Raw genomic sequence first — 16369 nt, 5'->3', positions numbered from 1 at the left:
TTTTTTTAAGTTTAGCTCAAATACTTACTACTACAAAAAATAAATTAGGGAGACTTTGTATTAATTAATTAATGACTTGACGTTGAACTATTTATTTTACTCATTATCTTAAAGACTTTTATTGTATTAAAGCTTTATTTTTATAATTGTATTAGGAGCTAAAAAATAATGTATTATAATTCGGATTTTCGGATCGGATCCAAATAACCGAATTTTAATTCGGATTGGATCGGATTGGATCAAGGGAGAATTCGGATCGGATTGGATTGAAAAATTGAAAACCGAATTATATTTCGGATTGGATTGGATTTGGACTAAATCCAAACCGAAAACCGAACGGACACCCCTACCCTCGTGATCTTTTCAATTCCTTCTTTTTTTTCTTTTCAAAAACATAAAAAAAAAAATCCCTTCTTTTTTTACTCAAATTCTGCATTATATTCTTTTAAACTAAAAATCATCTGACATTATTAATACACTACTCATATTTCCTTAATTATTAAGGTTTGTTAATTATTAGTATTATTCCAATTAATTATGAATCACTATTTTATTAATCTCTCCATTAAAACATCCAATGTTAGTTGATCCCCTCACCTCCACTCTTCAACCACCCTCTCTCTTCCTTTTTCTCTCTCCTCTTTTCCTTCTTCTTCCCCATTTTTTCATCCTTCAGTTGAACAAAATTAATCAAATTAATTTAAAAAGATTACAACTTTAATAATGAAGTGCTTCCATTTTACAAATGGTGAAAGAAGATCCGAAGAAGGAGAAGACGACGTCGTTTCATCAGTAAGAGCAAGAGTTTCATGGGCTCGTTCTTTGAGTATAGCAAGTAGTACTACTAGTTCAAGTACCACCGAAGTACGGCGGTCGGAGTTCGCCGGAGACTCGGAGTTTTCCGGCGAGTCAGCTGGGTTTTTCTCTCTCCTAGCTCAGAATCGCCGAGTTTGTAACGATCTGAAAGCGTTTACTTTCGCTGAGTTGAAATCGGCGACTCGTGGGTTTAGCCGAGGCTTGTTGATTGGTGAAGGAGGGTTTGGGTGTGTTTATAGAGGTGTTGTTGATAATGTTAGGGTTTTTGATTGCGATGATTTTGAGTTTGATGATTCTGTGAATTGCAAGATTGATGTTGCTGTTAAGCAGCTTAATCGTTATGGTTCCCAGGCATGTTATCTCATCTCCTTTCTTATTTTGATTTATTAATTTCAATTTGTTTTGAAATGCATTGTTAATTTATACAGTAAATATGTTATCTTAGTGTTTTGGAAAGTTTGATTGCAAAATGTGCTTTGGTGTTGTTTTTTGAATTCGTAAAATCACGGCGTCTATTGGTGTAATTAATGTTACGGAGTACACTTGTTGCGTTTTTTTTGTTTACGGAGTAGGTTTTATATTTTCAGTTGAGAAAATGGTGAATGTGTAAATTTAAGTGATTATGTTGATTTGGGAACATCATTATTGCTATTATTCTATCTCTTAACTTAGAATACACTCAACAAGAAGAGAAATCATTTGATTAATTTAATTTTATGGGGGTTAGGAGTGGGAATAAAGGTATTTTGTTTGTCTAGGGAGAAGAAAATGCAGATGTTGGCTCAGTTGGAAGCCCAAGAGGAAATGTATGAATTTGGGACTTGGACTTATTCATTGTTTTTTGTAATTTTTTTTTGTTTATTTGGGTATTGTTCTAGGTGGATTATTGACTGGTTAATTTGTGGTAAAATAACTTGTTACACCAAAATTTGTATCTTTCATATAGAATAATTGTGTGTTGGAGGAGTAAGCTGAATGTTGGTTCACATTTCGATTTTCAGCGTTTAATTGCGATTATGTTTCCTTGTGACTTGAGATTTGATTCCTTTGTATATGTGATGTCTAACATGGTGTGCCTTTATGGGGTTTTTGATTTACCATTCTAGTTAGCAGGGGCATAAAGAGTGGATCAATGAAGTGAATTGGTTAGGCGTAATTAAGCACCCGAATCTTGTCAAATTAGTTGGATATTGTGCCGAAGATGATGAAAGGGGAATGCAAAGGCTTTTGGTGTATGAACTCATGAAGAACAAAAGCCTGGAGGATCATCTGTTGGGTCGGGTGTCATCACCCTTGCCATGGATGACGAGACTGAAAATTGCGCAGGATGCAGCTCGTGGATTGGCGTATTTGCATGAGGAAATGGATTTTCAGGTACCAAATCTTAGTTCTATACCCTTTTCCTGAATTTTGTTTTTATCATTGGAATATCTTAATAGAGTCCAGCATCTAGATGGCTTAATTGCTTAATGCTTTTTGGCTGTTAGTGATGGCTTATAAAATCTCACACGATTAACTGTAATGTCTGTAATAGACAAAAGGCAGGCTCTCCTCTCTGCTCTTGTTTAGATGCTGCCAGCAGATTAATGGTAATACTTAATAGAGTTTAATATGGCTGAGTTGGTTGACTTTTAAAAGTTCAATTTCCTTGACAAAGCTGTTTAGAATACTTCTCTAACTGTTCTGTTTCCGTCTGCTTGATGAAGATGTTGCTGACCTGTATCTATTAGATGTGTAGAAATGCTCATAACTAAACTAAATTTGCCTTTAAATTTTACATTCTTTACCAACTATGTTATACTCTTCAAGAACATGTGACAGATTTCAACTTCTTATAGTCCTAAGGGTATGATCATGGTGGGGAAAGAGAAGTTAAAGCTAGAATCAGCTGTTGTTGTTGATACAATAGGGTACATAGGCTAACTAGATTACTAGAGTTGTGGCACATTAGGGGATCTAGCTTGGTACTCAGGGAGTCGGGGTAAGGCCTTACCCCTCCAAATTATGACAAGATTAAAACATTTATTAGAAAAAAATAAAAAAATAAATATGGTGGAAGTGTATGCTCTTAATTGTCGCAATTTTCTTTTTTATTCCCATCCTAGAAATCTTAGATCTACTTGACTAGATGGGTTATTATATGGAAAATTCTTTACAATCGCAGATATTTCTATCATTGGTTTGAGAAAATTGTTCACCCAAGTTACCATTGGTGACTGATAGAATATTTTATTTCTTCATGTTTGGTGGTGAGTATGACATGGATGGTACTTCGCAGCTTCATTTTCTTAGAAAAATTAATATATGCCTTCACGTTCATCACAATTATTCATTAAGAATCTGATGTTGATTATGTTTGGTAATCGGCTTCATGCAGCTAATATTTCGAGATTTTAAAACATCAAATGTTTTGTTGGATGAAGACTTTAATGCCAAGCTCTCAGATTTTGGACTTGCTAGGCTGGGGCCGGCAGAGGGATATAGTCATATTTCAACTGCGGTAAGTCCATTAACTAATTTTGTAAGCCTATGCTCTGGGGCCTACATAATTTGACAAGTATTGTACTATTGGATGTTAGCTAAGAGGTTATATTTTAATGCTTGGTCAAATATAAATGGTAGTTTGCTCAAGGCATCACCAATTCTACATCTTTTTTTTTTTTTGGAAGAAACCGACAACGGGGACTAATTTGATAAATCGGCAAAAGCTACATCAAGGATATGAGACGGGATACCGTCCAACCACAAACGTTACCCCACTTCCCAAGGTTGAAAGTGAGCTAAATAATGCGCTAATTTATTCCCTTCCCTCTTAACAAATGACCAATTCTACATCTTTAGCTGAACATATTACATTATTTGGAAGCCTTCAGTTGCTTATTTCTGAAATATATCATGTTTCAAGGCCTTATTATGTATTGTTTATGAAATTGAGATTCTGGAACAAGTGGAACATATCATCGAATCCTTTTCCTAGTCTCGCTCACTCGCTCTGTAAGTGACCGAGCCTATTTTTTATAATCTGTTGATTTTTAGACTCGGATATATAAATAGAAGAGCTTAAACTGTCAATTTAGTCATCTACTTCTCTCTAGTAGTTGCATGGTTGAAAATCTATAGGTGTTTATTTCTGAAATGTCTTACTATAAGGGGTGTTTGCTAGTAGTTTACGTAGTAATGATTTTGATGGCCTGGAAACTGGAATTAATCATTATAAACTATCCAGCTCAGAGACCTAAGTTATGGAGCTTGAGTTACCTAACTTTAATTTATTGGGATTAGGATGTTTCAACTGTAAAGCCTTCTAACGCAATCAACTGTGTCATATATAGGTTGTAGGAACAGTGGGTTATGCAGCACCTGAATATGTCCTTACTGGAAAATTAACAATCAAGAGTGATGTATGGAGTTTTGGTGTGGTTCTGTATGAGCTTATAACAGGAAGACGGGCAGTTGAGAAAAACCTTCCACGAGGAGAGCAGAAGCTCTTGGAGTGGGTTAGACCCTTTATATCAGATTCAAAGAAGTTCCACTTGATTGTTGATTCACGGCTAGAGGGGCAATACTGCAAAAAATCAGCTCTAAGATTAGCATCATTAGCAAACAAGTGTCTTGCTAAGCAACCCAAAACCCGCCCTAAAATGAGTGAAGTTGTAGAGGTACTAGGTAGTATAATGGATGAAGCATCTTCAGAGGAAGAAACTGAGTCCAAGCCTGTTGTCCAAGCAGCTGAAGATGAGAGTGAAGAACAGGATGCAGATATTGAGCCCGCCAAACCCGGGAAAAAGTACCTGAGAAAGGTGCGGGAAATAAAAGAAAAGGTCAATTTGAAGAACAAATCTATTGGGAAACTAGATTGGAAAAACTGGACTCTTGGTTTAGTCAAAACTTTGTGATATGAAATCACCCTTGGAGAAGAGGAAAAGTCCCCCTTTTCGAGTTTTGGGTGCTAGCTGATGTTAAAAAGTGTATCAAATTTTTTTCCATTAATAGGTTAGATGCAAATTTTGTTTTTATGATTTATTTAATTTGTTTTAAAATCCTCCTTCCTTGACTGCTTAGATGGGAAAGTGAGGGTGACTGTAGATGTAGATATTAGGTGTAACTCGGTGCCAAGGAAAGCTTCAACGTTGAGGCTTGCTTTGCATTTTAGTTGACGAGTAAGATGTTCTTTGGTCTCTTTTTTTCTGCATGAATACTGCAGTTGAATGTGTAATTTTAAGGCCTGGTGCGGTAAAACGAGATACTGTAGTTGTGATGTTTTTTCCCTGCATTTGGTTCACCGTTCTCTATTCTTGGTAAAATGTTTTAAGTGTAATGTCATTTGTTTTCACAGCAAATGTTTCATTAATTTTATGGAGAGTTGGATAAAAATAAAGGGGCATGGGGCTGGGCCTGGGCCTTCTGGTCAGTTTGTTTTGTGATGATTCTGCATAAATCTGTAATGGAGCAGTCAAAGAGCCTTGGCCCTTGGGGTCTTCTACTTAGATATTTACCTTCTTTTCATCCCCATGTTAAAGATATTGGATACTCCATAGGAAAATTACAGTAAACTCTAAAATTGATTAAAACTTTACCCTAATATAGAATGTTGTATAGTGTACTAAAAGGTATCATATGGAACATTACAACTTAGGAATACTTAATCTGGTTAAATAAAGAGGAAGAAAAGGAAAATGTAATCAATTTATGAGGATCTTGGGTGATCAAAAGCTAATTGCATTGAAATAAGTGAAATTCAAGTTCCAACAAAAAAAAACTTGCCTCAATAGCATCATACATTTGTACAATTGTACGTTGTACCCGTATCCACTGCTTATTGGTCATTTGACTCAAATGTACAATTTTTTTACTCAAATGTATAAATATTAAAACATTTTTTTAATTGATGCAAACTTACTACATACAAAGTATCTAATTTTATTTATTTATACCCAATATAGGTATATTTTTAACTATGAATAGATAAGAAATTTGGTCTTACTTGGTTTAAATCTTTAAGCAGTATGAACTATGAAGTATGATTTTGACAAATAAAAAAGTTACACAAGTTTTGAAATAAGTAAAGATGCAAGCTCTAATGCCTCTAAAGTTTGAACCATCCATAATTTTACATTTTTACTTCTTAAATAAAGTTTTACAGAGAAGGCAAAAACTGAGCCAAAGGCCCAAGCTATGCATATGGGTATTCTGGTCAAGTCATGAAATGAGTGAATCTTTTATCTCTGCTTGAAGCCATTACGTGATATGGGCTGTCTTCATTGTCCACTTACCATTCATTGTTCACATTTTATGCTAGAGTTCTAGACTCGTCATATTTTATGCTGTAGCCTTTGTTCGATAAGGATATAGCTATGGAGTTAGTTGTCTATTCTAATTAACGATCTTAGCCACCTTGTTAGTGTCATCTCGAGTCACATGAAAATCTTCGGTCCATTATATAAATCCGTATTGATATGGTATGATATGGTATGGTATGGTATAATCCCCTGGAGTACTCGTATTCATATGTCTTAATATACACACGTGATTGTAATTGGTAAGCAAGCTTTTGTCAAATCAGAAATGCATAGATGGTTAGAATGAGCATGCGCTACCTCTATCGATGAGTAGACAGTAGGTCCAGACTTAAGGTCATTCAAGAAAGAACTAGAGAAGATTTGAGAAAGAAAGGATCTACTGTTTGCTCTTTTCTCTTTTTTTACCCAAAGTCCTAAAACAGCCTTTTAGATTTGTATGAGAATGACGTTGTACTGTGTCTAGTGTTAAGGTGATTATAAAAACCCCGACAAAAAGGTTACAATGTCTTCACTTCACGTGTAAACTTGGAAATAATACTCCACTTTTCAAATCATGCTTTTCTCTTTTTCAACCTAATACTATTAGAGAGAAATTTCTTTATTTTGGCCCTGTTTGGTGTTGGGGAAATTAGTTTACCGGATCACAAAAATGATACGAAATTGGACAAATTAACACTTTGAGGTCTGAATGAAATCAATTTTCCAAATTAATATTTCGACCCTGAATTTACACACTGAATATCACGAAATTACTAGGAGATACAACGAATACAATCACAACAGTGTATAGTATGTTTGTGATCTAATGTAACCAAAAATAGGATAATTTATGATGATGAAAAAATTGAATGGAAAAAGTTTCCCACGAAAATATATACACTAATTTCTTGAAGTACCAAAAGCAAATCAGAGAATGAAAAAGTAGTTCCACTAATTTTTCATTCCTCGTGTCTCATCATATACCATGGGAATATTTATACATAAAGCAAATCAAGAAAAGTAACTGCCAAAAACTATTAGTGTCAACCCCTCAAAAGGTCGGGACCGATCGGGCTATCAACCACCCGATCGGGCAAGCTTTCTACGGGCCCGATCGATTATGACGACAATCCAATCGAACGACGAAGCAGCCAGTTTAGCATTAACCCTATTGTCAATTAATTTGCTATACCATTACCTAAGCAAATTAATCTTACAACCATGAGATTAGTCTCCTTACTCTAAATTATTCTACAATCCTCCCCTATTTAGAGCATAACATTAGACTCATTGCAAAACATCATCATCATAAAAGGCAATCTTATGCGTAAATGAAAGTGTACAAAGATTTGAACTTCCACCTAGTGCAATACACATTCCAAGAACCCGTATTCATTTAGTGTCGTAAAACGATTGAACCAAAAGCAATACATATTGAATTCATGAAGATATTACACACACAAGATTAATTACATGATTACATTAATACTTGACACGTAAAGCCATGTGTCCCTATCTTTTCGTAAGTATTTCAAAGCTATGCCCCAATAGCTTCTTGAAGCGGCTAAACTTCGTACTTATATAGGTAGACTTCCGAACATGCTCATGTGACCGAGCAGTATATCAGGAATTTTATTAAGTTAAAACAACCTCTTTTCATCACAAAAAAACCGGAACTTTACCTTAAATGATTAAACAAGTTCCCAATCATCAATTAAGAGAATTAATCTCATAGAACTTAAGACCCAACGTCTTATTGGACGTTTAGTTGAGATTCTCCTAATTGTGATTATCTTAGGGCTCCAATCTTAAAAGATTGTCATCCTTTATATTAACATCTCTTATCCATGCTTTTTAAGCAAATTGTGAAATTAAACTTTGTACGAAAATAAACTATAGTGATTACACTATCCTTGTTAAGTCCTTGGATATAACTTTACCTTACAACAAAATATCTTAACTTATCATTATACACTTGGCTATATGCCTTAGCCAAAATTACATTGTTATCACAATTTATCACTATTAGTGATATTGGCTTTTGCAATAAAGGAATCTCATCATGCATTAAAACCTTTAACCATTCTGCTTCTTTACCAGCGGAATGTAATTCAACGAACTTCAATGTGTTATAAAATTCGCAATGCAAGTTAATTTGCTTTTTAGATGCCCATGAAATGACACCTCTCCCATATGGAAATAGCCATCCACTTGTAGATGAATGATCTCTATTTGAGATCCAACTTGCATCCGAATATCCTTCAACAACCGAAGAATACCCACTATAGCACAAACTATAATCCTTGGTTTTCAACAAGTACTTCAACAAACGACGAATCGCTTGCCAATGTAGCATACTAGGATTACTAGTGTACCTGCTCAATTGACCAACCGCATAAGCGATATTCGGCCTAGTACTTGTCATGGCATACATCAAACATCCTATAATTTTAGCATATTCCAGTTGTGAAACTGTATTAACATTACTAGGTAATAACTTTATGCTAGGATCCTTAGGTATTCAATAAAGAAAGGTCGAATTTTCACTAACATTGAACTTCTTGAGCACTTTCTCAATATAATGAGATTGTGACAAGATCAACTTCCCTTGTTCTCTCTTTATTCTTATGCCCAAGATGATATCCTATTTTCCCATGTATTTCATGGAAAACTATGAACTAAGGAAAGAATTTGTCATTTCAATTTGTGACAAATCCGTTTCCATCCAAAGACGTACGTGTCATCTACATATAGACAAATTATGACACATTGACCGTTGTCATCAAATTTGCTATACACACATGTCTAAATTATTTTAACTTCAAAACATTAGACAACATCACAACACTACCCATTAAACTTTGATGTCATTGCTTAGGTGCCTATACAGTGATTTAATTAGCTTGCAAACTTTTGCCTATTGGCCTTCCACAACATCTCCTTTCTGACTGCATACGGGCCCAATCGAATGACGACAACCCGATCGAGCAACGAAGCAGCCAGTTCAGCTTTAACCCTATTGTCAATTAATTTGCTACACCATTACCTAAGCAAATTAATCTTACAACCATGAGATTAGTCTCCATACTCTAAATTATTCTACATTTGGTAATTAGCGGAAGCTGATTGATAGAAGCTGATAACATTAGCTGGTTTGACTAGCTGTATTAATCTGTTTGTATAAAGTTATTTGGTAAAATTAGCTGATTAGATATAGTTGTTTTGTTAGTTGAACATATTAAATGACAATTTTAGACATTGACAATTTTTTTTTTTAGGACATTGACATTGTAAATTAGAGTAACTTTTTAGGATAAGAGTGTCATTTGACAACCATATCTCAATCAGCTAATATGAAAAAGCTCTATTTTTAAGCTTTTTACAAATTAGTTGATTTACCCCAATCAGCTCTTTAAATAAGCTCTTTTACCAAACAACCATATTAGATGTTTTTTGTAGTCAAACCTCTAACTTGGTCAAATAAGCTCATTTTTTGTCAAAACTCTAATTACCAAACATGGGCCTTTGTCAAGACTATTTATCTACAACTTCCTCCGTTTTCTTTTACTTTTACTACACAGACGTATAGTTTAGGATTAGAGAAGGTAAACGAACAATACATTCATCTCATTACATGAGCATCGGATACATCTAGGAGATAGCAACTTAATTTTATACTCGAAGAGTCACTATCTGACATCAAATATCCTGCGGAATTACATTAGTTGAAACAAGAGCTGTACATTCACAACCAAAAATATACTATAGGGTAACTTTGGATCTCAACTGACCTGAGAACACAATTCCCCTAAATTTGGGCAAAATATTAAGGGATTTTGTCATCTTAGCAGCAAAATACTGTGGCGTAGAACGAGGTGTTCTAAGGTCTAGGATATGACACGGCAGATATTGATCTCTTGGTGCTACTTTCTTGTGAGCTCCGTCTCCTAGCCCGGCCTCCGGTGCTAGAACTGCTTCGAGCTTCCTTGGAGGGATCTTGAAGCTGGTCTAATTCTTTCACTATCTCATTCATCAAAGGTCTGAACTTGGGCTCAGTTGATAGGCATCTGAATGCAAGGCTGGACACTCTGAAAGCAGCATCCAAACTATACTGACCCTCTAGACGATTATCTAAGATGCGGAAGATTTTCCTCTTGTTTGTAAGGTAAGGACGGGCCCACTCGACCAAATTGTGTTCTCCTGATGGTCGGTTTTTGTCCATTGCCCTTCGGCCTGAGAGCATCTCAAGGAGTACAACTCCAAAGCTATAAACATCGCTCTTGGTGGTCAAGTGACCTACAAATTAAAAAAAAGTGGAGCTTAGAAAATTACTGGCTTTAAATACTAGATTAAGGAAACAAAGTGTACTTTTTCACAACGGGATTCAGAGTATGGGGTTGGATGCCCTATGTATGGGGTAAACTCTCGCCTCCACCACATCAAACAAATTGCATGTGAGGATAGCCAAATGGTAAGGATAGACATTGCAACAAGTTGAGGCAACTATTTAAAAAATTGCAATGATCAAGCAATATACTAAAGATAATGAATATAATACATAACAAGCAGCAATTTTAGATTTAATGTGGCGAAGAAGCTAGCTATTCAAGACAACCGTTTGTCCAAATACGACATATTTTTATTCTGCAATGAACTAGAACGACAATTATATTAGTATACAAGTAATACAACAAAGTAGGGATGAGCAAGATCCAAAGTTAAGAGTTATTCAAGAATGCCATTTGTCCAAATAGGACATAGTTTTATTTTTATAGTGGACATTAATACTTCCAAGGAAAAGAATCTGGCATCTAATTGTGGAAAGAAACAAGAAGAAACGCAAAAAGAAACGAACACCGAGGCATGTGCTGATGTGCATCTAAAATACCTGTGGCTAGATACTCTGGTGCTGCATATCCGTAGGTGCCCATTACGCGAGTTGATACATGACTTTTATCACCCGTTGGCCCATCCTTGGCCAACCCAAAATCCGAAAGTTTTGCAGTGTAGTTCTGTAATCAGTAGTAAACTATATATCATAATCACTTCCTAAATTTAAAATGTTAAACAGAATGTTAAGAAGCATCTAATGAAGTGATTAGAAGTATGAGTGAAGTTTATTCTTGACAGTCACTCACCGAGTCCAGCAAGACATTAGAGGTCTTAAAATCGCGGTATATAACTTTTGTTTCAGCACTGTGAAGAAAGGCTAGCCCCTTTGCAGCTCCAAGAGCAACTTTCATGCGAAGGTTCCAAGAAAGAGGCTGAAAGTACGAACCTCCTACAATCAAATCATTAAGGTGATTAATATTATGTCGAAAGATTAATACTTCTGTATCACTTGAGCTAGTCTTAACACAAAATGGGAGGCATACTTCTAAACAGATGGTTCTCCAAGCTTCCCCTAGGCATGAACTCATACACTAGAAGGCGATGTTCATCTTCCACACAATATCCTATCAATTTCACAAGATTAGGATGATAGAGCTGCCCGAGGTAGTTCACCTCCGCCTAACAAAACCAGAATCGGAGAAGCCATCAATAACATAACACATTTCAATATCACTACGTCTCTAAAATTAGATAATCTAGTAGATGAGTACTATAACATTGTTGATAATCCTAACAAATTAAGCCATTAATGACAATCTTGTTTCCAATGCGATCAATACTACAACGATCATTCCTATTTCCAAGTCTCATTAATAAATAATACCGTGATTGTTGCAATGCCTAATCATCTAACAATTTAACATCAATTGACAATTTAGACAATGAAAAAATTGTAGCTAACTAAAAGATGTAATGAAACTCACCAGCCATTCCCTATGACCTTGGAAGCTCTCTTGATTAAGCCGTTTCACAGCAATAACCATGCCGGTACCAGGCTTGGTGGCAGCGTACGAATTCTCATCAATCCAACCCTTGAAAACAGACCCGAAACCGCCTTCACCGAGCACACTATCAGGCCTGAAGTTCCTGGTAGCCGCTTTAAGCTCAGAGAAACTGAAACTTTTTAAATTAGATGATTGCAAAATCTCACCCTCACTCCTTGGTGTCAAAGGCACTGATGAGACCTTACTTACATCCGAGCTAACATATTTCGAGTTTATCCCTAAACAAATCAAAATCCCAAATCAGCTAATTACACAAACTTTTACATTAATCCAATTTGGGCCAATAATAATAAGCATTATCTAGTAATACAAGTTCAAATTTTTCATTTTTATTTTTATTGTCAAAAGTTTTATATGATCATACAGATTTGGGTGGATTTTGATTCTATGCTAATACACTTGATCTAGAAGATATTTTCCATAAAGCACATATTTAAATTATTGTACAAAATTTCAGAAACTTTTCGCCTAACAAAATTCACCTAAAAATGTAAGCTTTATCAAGTGGGAAAAGGATAATTTGACGCACCAAACAAAGGAAAAAAAAATAAATTAAAGCGTCGATAATTATAGCACCCAACATTTAGCAAAGAAACAAAGGGTACACCCAAAAACACACTTTAAACCAAGAAACTAACTCAAATTTTTAATGGTGTTATTAACAAAATTTGAAAATTCCAAAATTCCCAAAAAAAAAAAAAATGAAGTGAGAAATGGACCTGTGTGAGAAGGGCTTTCGGCCTTGATTCGAGCACTAAGACAAATACCCATCAAAACCCAGTAATAATTTCACTCAAATCACTTGTTTTTATGAAAAAGAACTCAACTTTGAAGAAAATAGCAGGATCTTTGAAACCCAGAAAACAGAACCTGCAACCTGGATCAATGGAAATTATAAGTACTGTTAAAAGCTCATTATTTGAGGACTTTCCAACATAATAACTTTATCATAAAATCACACGAATAAACAATTATAAAAGAAAGGAAAAAGAAACATCATAAAAAGAAAAAAAGCAAAAAAGAAGGAAGCAAAGATCAGTGGTGAACAATCACCTCTTTGACTGAATTGTAAAGAGTATGTTGAGATTAGTGAAGTTTCTTAGTAGTATTACGAGTACTTGTATTTGAGAAGAGGGAGAAAGAGGAGAAGAAGAAGAAGAAGAAGAAGAAGAGAGAGATTGAGAAAGAAGGAAACAGAGGAGCAAAGGCTAATAAATGGCGGGTTGGCCCCCCTTTCAACCTCCGCCCCGTTTTTTTTTTCTTGTACTTGTTGCTATACCTTTCAAACTAGGATCATCATTATCGCTTTTTTGATTTTTTGGGTACGTTTTGTACTGAGATCACAAGACGGTTCTTTTGAGTTGTTCTGATCAATTAATTGAAATTTGCTATGTTAAGCTTTGCTATACTCGTAGTTCAAATATGCTCTGTCCGTCCAAAAGTTTAAAAGAACAAAGCCTTACTCATTTTTTGAAGTTCTTTTTTTATTTACAGGAATTTTTTGAAGTTCTTACGTATTGTAATTTCGGGCACTAGAAATTCGAGTAGAACTATCTCATTATTATAAATGAAACGGAAGTGATATACTTCCTCCGTTTTTATTTAGTTGCAACACACCCCTTTGGCACGCATGTTAAAGAAGATATTAGACTAGGTAAACGGATAAATTAAATTACAAAATTTTAACTCCTATAAGAAGAAGGGGATAAGTTAATACGGTTTAAATTTCATATCTTAATTCATTCTGTTGAAATTCATCAGTTGAACTTCTTCTTGAGGAAATTTCCAGAAAAATAGAGAAAAAAGAAACTTGAGGAAGAAGATAGAAATCTTATTACAATTGAATGAATGAAGTTTACAGCATGAGGAAAGCATTTATACTAGAGTTAGTTACAAGCTCTAACAAACTCTAACAACTTTTCTAACAAACTAAAAAAGCTGAGCTGTAAACTAAATTTTGATGTGCTGAGTTGCTGATGCTGTAGCTTGAGCATGCTGAGTTGGCTGCTGACTCATATCATACATTCCAACACCCCCCCCCCCCTCAAACTTGGCAGGGGAGAGAACACCATGCCAAGTTTGGATAACAAATCTTGCTGCTGAGAAACAGATAGTTGTTTAGTAAAAACATCAGCAAGCTGTTGTCCTGTAGGAATATAACAGAGCTCAATCAAACCTGCAAGAACTCTATCCCTTGTGAAGTGACAATCCACTTCAATATGTTTGGTTCTCTCGTGAAAAACTGGATTCTTAGCTATATGAATAGCAGACTGACTATCACAATATAGCTTCACAGGTTTTAAAGCAAACACACCCAACTCTGTAAGAAGTCTGACTAGCCAATCAATCTCACCAGAAGCATGAGACATTGCCCTGTATTCAGCTTCAGCTGAACTTTTAGAAGTAGCACTTTGTTTCTTTGACTTCCAAGAAATAGGAGAGCTTCCTAGAAGCATGACATAGCCAGTTACAGATCTTCTTGTTGATGGACAAGCAGCCCAATCAGAGTCACAAAAAGCTCTCAAAGTAAGCTGATCTGTAGCCCTTAGCAGGATACCTTGACCAACTGTGTTAGCAACATATCTCAAAGTATGATGTAGAGCCTGAACATGAGAAGTTCTAGGAGAGTGCATGAACTGACTTAAAGACTGAACAGCAAAAGCTAGATCAGGTCTTGTATTAGTGAGGAAGTTCAATTTCCCAACATAACACCTATAGAGAGCAGGATTATCATACAAAGCACCCTGATCATAACTAAGCTTCAATGTTGAAGGTAATGGTGCATCAGCAGGTTTTGAAAGATCAAATTCACAATCCTGTATGAGTTCCTTGGTAAATTTCCTTTGAGTCAGCACATAACCATTGTCACATTTGGTGACCTCAATGCCAAGAAAATAATGCAGCTCACCCAAATCTTTGATGCTGAAAGTCTTCTGTAAATGGCTTTTCAAATCAAAAATTAACTGAAAATTTGACCCTGTAATGATTATGTCATCAACATAAACAGCAACCAAGACAATATCATCTGTATCTTTCTTCAGAAAAAGAGAATAATCATTATTTGATTGAGAAAACCCTTGAAACTTCAATTCTTCAACCAATCTGGCAAACCATTGCCTTGAAGCCTGTTTAAGGCCATATAAAGACCTTTTCAGTCTGCAAACATGTCCTGCTGGAGCTGAAACACCTTCAGGAATCTTCATGTAAACCTCTTCATGAAGAGAACCATGGAGAAAAGCATTGTTGATGTCCAGTTGAAACAATTTCCAATTGTTCTGAGCTGCCAAAGAGATCAAACATCTAATTGTGGCCATTTTAACAACAGGAGAGAAGTTTTCTACATAATCAACCCCATATTTTTGTGTAAATCCCTTTGCAACAAGTCTAGCTTTGTATCTTTCAATGTTGCCATCAGCATTCTTCTTGATTCTATACACCCATTTACAGCCTATAGCCTTCTTTCCTTTAGGTAACATAACAATGTCCCAAGTATTGTTCTGATTAAGAGCTGAAAGTTCTTTATTCATTGCCTCTTCCCAACAAGGATTGCCTGCAGCTTCTTTGTAACAACTTGGTTCAACAAGAGTTTGATGAACTGCTATCTCAAGTTGTTTATTTTCAGGAAGGGAATCAAAAGAAACCAAGTTACACCAATGATCAGTTGCAGCCATGCAGTAATCAGAAAAGTGATTTGGTGTTTTACTGACCCTAGATGATTTTCTAAGAGTATTTTCAGTTGAAATGTCTGAATTATTTGGTAAAATTGGAGGAGAAAGATTGTCCAAAGAGAAAGAATCAGAATTGGAAGAGATAGAAGGAGAAGAATTAGGAACAGGATCAGCAAATGTGCTGTTATCAGAGAAAATATCATGAATATCTGTTGGATATTGAGAAATGGAAGTGGTAACAGGAAGAAAGAATTTATTGGTATAATTTTTGTATGGAGAGGAAGAAAAATGGAAAGGAAAATGTTTTTCATAAAAAATAACATCTCTTGAGATGACAATTTTGTTTGTGGCTAAATTGAGAACTTTATAGGCCTTTTGATTGGGAGGGTAACCTAGAAAAACACCAGGAGTGGCTCTAGGATCAAATTTAGTTCTATGAACTTTCGATGTGGACACATAACAAAGGCAGCCAAAAACCTTTAAATGAGAAAGGGAAGGCACAGAACCATATAATTTCTCATAGGGTGTGAGTGAACCAATGGATCTTAATGGCATTCTGTTTATCAAATAAGCTGCTGCCAATATGCAATCACCCCAAAAACGAGCTGGAACTTTTGACTGAAAGTATAAAGCTCTACCAGTTTCTAGAAGATGTTTGTGTTTTCTTTCAACAACCCCATTTTGTTGGGGTGTATCACTGCATGATTTT

General features: G+C 35.4%; 3 protein-coding genes across 3 annotated transcripts; 1 reads left to right on the top strand and 2 right to left on the bottom strand.

Annotated features, from left to right (window-relative positions):
* The first annotated feature begins 363 nt into the window (after positions 1–363).
* Positions 364–5105, top strand: LOC145571596 (serine/threonine-protein kinase PCRK1-like). Its single transcript, XM_081630631.1, has 4 exons — positions 364–1167; positions 1930–2190; positions 3194–3316; positions 4149–5105. The coding sequence occupies exons 1-4, from the start codon at positions 724–726 to the stop codon at positions 4710–4712; spliced, it is 1392 nt and encodes a 463-aa protein (XP_081486757.1). The 5' UTR covers positions 364–723; the 3' UTR covers positions 4713–5105.
* A 2926-nt stretch (positions 5106–8031) lies between these two features.
* LOC145572786 (secreted RxLR effector protein 161-like) lies at positions 8032–8520 on the bottom strand. Its single transcript, XM_081631752.1, has one exon. It carries the CDS (start codon positions 8518–8520, stop codon positions 8032–8034), a length of 489 nt encoding a protein of 162 aa, XP_081487878.1.
* A 1173-nt stretch (positions 8521–9693) lies between these two features.
* On the bottom strand, positions 9694–13193 carry LOC145570021 (putative serine/threonine-protein kinase PBL10). The gene is made up of 7 exons (XM_081629002.1): positions 13046–13193; positions 12712–12869; positions 11912–12210; positions 11471–11606; positions 11234–11376; positions 10984–11107; positions 9694–10391 (listed from the first exon to the last, which is right to left on the bottom strand). The coding sequence occupies exons 2-7, from the start codon at positions 12761–12763 to the stop codon at positions 9976–9978; spliced, it is 1170 nt and encodes a 389-aa protein (XP_081485128.1). The 5' UTR covers positions 12764–12869; positions 13046–13193; the 3' UTR covers positions 9694–9975.
* Between the last annotated feature and the right edge of the window lie 3176 nt (positions 13194–16369).

The sequence above is a fragment of the Chenopodium album genome, chromosome 12 (assembly GCF_948465745.1).
Source record: "Chenopodium album chromosome 12, dcCheAlbu1.1, whole genome shotgun sequence".
NCBI classification, from domain to species: domain Eukaryota; kingdom Viridiplantae; phylum Streptophyta; class Magnoliopsida; order Caryophyllales; family Amaranthaceae; genus Chenopodium; species Chenopodium album.
The sequence above is the reverse complement of the archived record's forward strand: the minus strand, read 5'-3'. Positions and strand labels throughout refer to the sequence as shown.

Bases quoted from the DNA above. Each gene is read 5' to 3' on its own strand.
- LOC145572786 (XM_081631752.1), bottom strand. From the start codon at position 8,520: ATGACAAGTACTAGGCCGAATATCGCTTATGCGGTTGGTCAATTGAGC.
- LOC145571596 (XM_081630631.1), top strand. From the start codon at position 724: ATGAAGTGCTTCCATTTTACAAATGGTGAAAGAAGATCCGAAGAAGGA. The intron at 1,168-1,929 runs GCATGTTATCTC...TCTAGTTAGCAG, and splicing joins TTAATCGTTATGGTTCCCAG to GGGCATAAAGAGTGGATCAA. The intron at 2,191-3,193 runs GTACCAAATCTT...GGCTTCATGCAG, and splicing joins ATGAGGAAATGGATTTTCAG to CTAATATTTCGAGATTTTAA.
- LOC145570021 (XM_081629002.1), bottom strand. From the start codon at position 12,763: ATGGGTATTTGTCTTAGTGCTCGAATCAAGGCCGAAAGCCCTTCTCAC. The intron at 11,607-11,911 runs GTGAGTTTCATT...TGGTTTTGTTAG, and splicing joins AAGGTCATAGGGAATGGCTG to GCGGAGGTGAACTACCTCGG. The intron at 11,377-11,470 runs GTATGCCTCCCA...ATTTGATTGTAG, and splicing joins GGAGAACCATCTGTTTAGAA to GAGGTTCGTACTTTCAGCCT.